The 3,061-nt window shown below is 31.9% G+C and overlaps 1 protein-coding gene across 1 annotated transcript in view; it reads right to left on the bottom strand.

Annotated features, from left to right (window-relative positions):
* LOC106475826 (tyrosine-protein phosphatase 10D-like) overlaps positions 1-2,244 on the bottom strand; it is a gene marked incomplete at its 5' end in the record, with an annotated part of 8,174 nt that extends 5,930 nt beyond the window's left edge. The window contains 3 exons of the mRNA XM_013936499.2: positions 789-1,046; positions 1,238-1,490; positions 2,064-2,244. Of these exons, the coding sequence (XP_013791953.1) occupies positions 789-1,046; positions 1,238-1,490; positions 2,064-2,244 (692 nt within the window). The remainder of the gene's footprint in view (positions 1-788; positions 1,047-1,237; positions 1,491-2,063) is intronic.
* Positions 2,245-3,061: the final 817 nt, after the last annotated feature.

Raw genomic sequence — 3,061 nt, 5'->3', positions numbered from 1 at the left:
AAAACTTAAATAGTATATATATATATATATATATATATATATATTAGTTCCTGCAAAAGTTGAAACATTAGGTAACAAGTATTCCTGCAGATCTTAGTATAGGTAACAACTAGTATATCGTATCTCTAGATCTTAGTTACTAATCATTACCTGCACTAAGATCTATAGATATGTTATACTAATCATTACCTGCACTAAGATCTGTAGATATGACACACTAGTTGTTACCTATACTAAGATCTAGAGATACGATATACTAGTTGTTACCTATGTCTATAGATCTTAGTGCAGGTAATGATTAGTATGACATATTTATAGATCTTAGTGCAGGTAATGATTAGTATGACATATCTATAGATCTTAGTACAGGTAATGATTAGTATGACATATCTATAGATCTTAGTGCAGGTAATGATTAGTATAACATATCTATAGATCTTAGTGCAGGTAATGATTAGTATGACATATCTATAGATCTTAGTGCAGGTAATGATTAGTATAACATATCTTAGTACAGGTAATGATTAGTAATCTATCTAGTTTCAGTGACATTCCTTAAAGATGTAGGTAACATTCTCACTCTACAAACAGTGAATAGTTATATGTGACAAGGTGTCTATGACCTGTCCTTGAATGTAATTGTATTGTCTTAACATTGTTACTCACTCTAAGAAACATGACTAGTTTTATGTTAGAGACTGTTCTATGACTCCTCCTATGATCGAGTTAATTTAACACTTTACATAACTACTTAGTTTTGTAAAAAAGGAAAACATGTTACATCTTACTCTTGAGACTCTAAACTCTGAAATGGTCCAATCTTGATACTGAGATTCATTCAAAATTGTGACCTGAATATCACCATAATATACAGGTTGAGTATCCAGCGGCCAGTAGTGGTCACACTTTTCTCGACCTTTTTCAATACAGCGAGTCAGCATTACAATAGCACGACTGTTCTGTTCCCAAGTCATCCTCCAGAAGTCGTCTCTTGTGCTGTGTAAGGGACCCTGAGTTACGATAAATTCTCTTGGAGAATTATAACCCTGAAAAAGAAAACAGAATTTGAACATCAAAAGCTAAAGTATAGTACGGGGAAAGATTTCATAGTTCAACTTCACCAAATACTTAAAACAATCAGACATACAGCTCTCACCAGATACACCATTTTAAAAAGTAAGTTGTATTCCAAAGCAGAAGTTACTAAAAAAGTTCAATAAGTTAAAGTAAGGCTTACTGGGATGTAGTTAGCATTAATGTAATCAGAACCTTCTTCATCATCTGTTGGCAGAAGTTTAACACGAGAATGGTCATAAGGCAGAATATTAGTGAATCTGTTCTTTGGTCTATTAACAGGAAAATCAGCTGCTGCACATGACCTGTCTCGTCCTACGTGTTTCAACATCTCAAACTCTTCTGAGAAACGGAAGTCAGAATCTGCAGACATTATACGATAGTGTTCTGCAAAATCTTTCAACCTGATTGGGCGACTGTAAAATATTTAGAATATTGTTATCATAAATTATTAAAAAAAAAAAGACAAAAATTTACTGAGCATAATTCTTGTAACAAAAAACTAAATATTCAAATATATATATACACCATAATAAACACATCTTAAAGCACATGCTGGTCAACAGTTTTGTTTTATCACTAACCCTTACTTATACACAGATGGCAGTGTGGAGTTGGAGTAAAGTAAAACTGTTACAGACCAACAAATACGAAGAAACAAGTTCTTTGGTAAATCTTACTTTAAAGTCACAAAAAAATAGAGAATATTTGCAACCAATAAGAAAAAATTAAAATTCTATTTTAAAACTTTACTTTAATACTGCAACTAGTGTCACAAAATATCCATATTAATTTCATTCATAACTATGAAGTATTAATCTACACATGATATTAAATCTATAATTAAGAAGAACCCTCTACTGAGACCTATGATTCAAGAAGAACAGCCTATTTAAATCTTAGTTGATCAAGTACATTGTGTCTATACTCTGGACCAAAAAGAATATTATATCTGATAAAAATTAAATTAAAAAGATAATGATAGTTACCTAGTTATTATTTCACTTTCAGGTATAGAGAGGGCATCTTCTTTCCCATCTACTACTCCTCCTTTCTTCATGAAAGGACCAGTTCTTCTTCGACGAAGAATCACAACAATAATAATGGCTATCAGAATTAGAAGAGATACTGGAACAACAATACCAACAATGAGTGCTGTATTGTCGGGATCTGGAACACAACAATAATAATGGTTATCAGAGATACTGGAACAATACCAACAATAAGAGCAGTATTGTCGGAATCTGGAACAAAACAATAATAATGGTTATCAGAGATACTGGAACAATACCAACAATAAGAGCAGTATTGTCGAGATCTGGAACACAACAACAATACTGGTTATCAGAATTAGAAGAGATTCTGGAACAACAATACCAATGAGTGCTGTATTATTGAGATCTGGAACACAACAATAATAATGGTTATCAGAGATACTGGAACAACAATACCAACAATAAGAGCAGTATTGTCGGAATCTGGAACAAAACAATAATAATGGTTATCAGAGATACTGGAACAACAATACCAACAATAAGAGCAGTATTGTCGAGATCTGGAACACAACAATAATAATGGTTATCAGAATTAGAAGAGATACTGGAACAATACCAACAATGAGAGCAGTATTGTTGGAATCTTGAAGAATCAAAAAACAATTCTATTCATTCATCATGATATTCAATTACTAGAAATAAAATGTAACAGCAAACTGAAAGATCTTTAAATAAAGAAAATGTAAGAGCTGCTCCTCCTGAATGGTCAGCAAAAAAAATGTAATCTTTAAGATGAAACATATTTTATCTCCAACATGATCTTTCAAAAACAGTCACTACAGATGAGAAACACAAGTCAACAGACATTGTGAATCTTTAATTTATTAACATATTGCAAACAAAAAATAATGAAATGTTACTCACTACACTATCTTTAGTACTAGTAGCTACAGGTAATCAATGTTACCTAGTTTCCACTTAACATCAACTAC

The sequence above is a fragment of the Limulus polyphemus genome, unplaced genomic scaffold (genome assembly GCF_000517525.1).
Source record: "Limulus polyphemus unplaced genomic scaffold, Limulus_polyphemus-2.1.2 Scaffold9238, whole genome shotgun sequence".
Lineage (NCBI taxonomy): Eukaryota > Metazoa > Arthropoda > Merostomata > Xiphosura > Limulidae > Limulus > Limulus polyphemus.
This window is presented reverse-complemented; position numbering and strand designations above follow the sequence as displayed.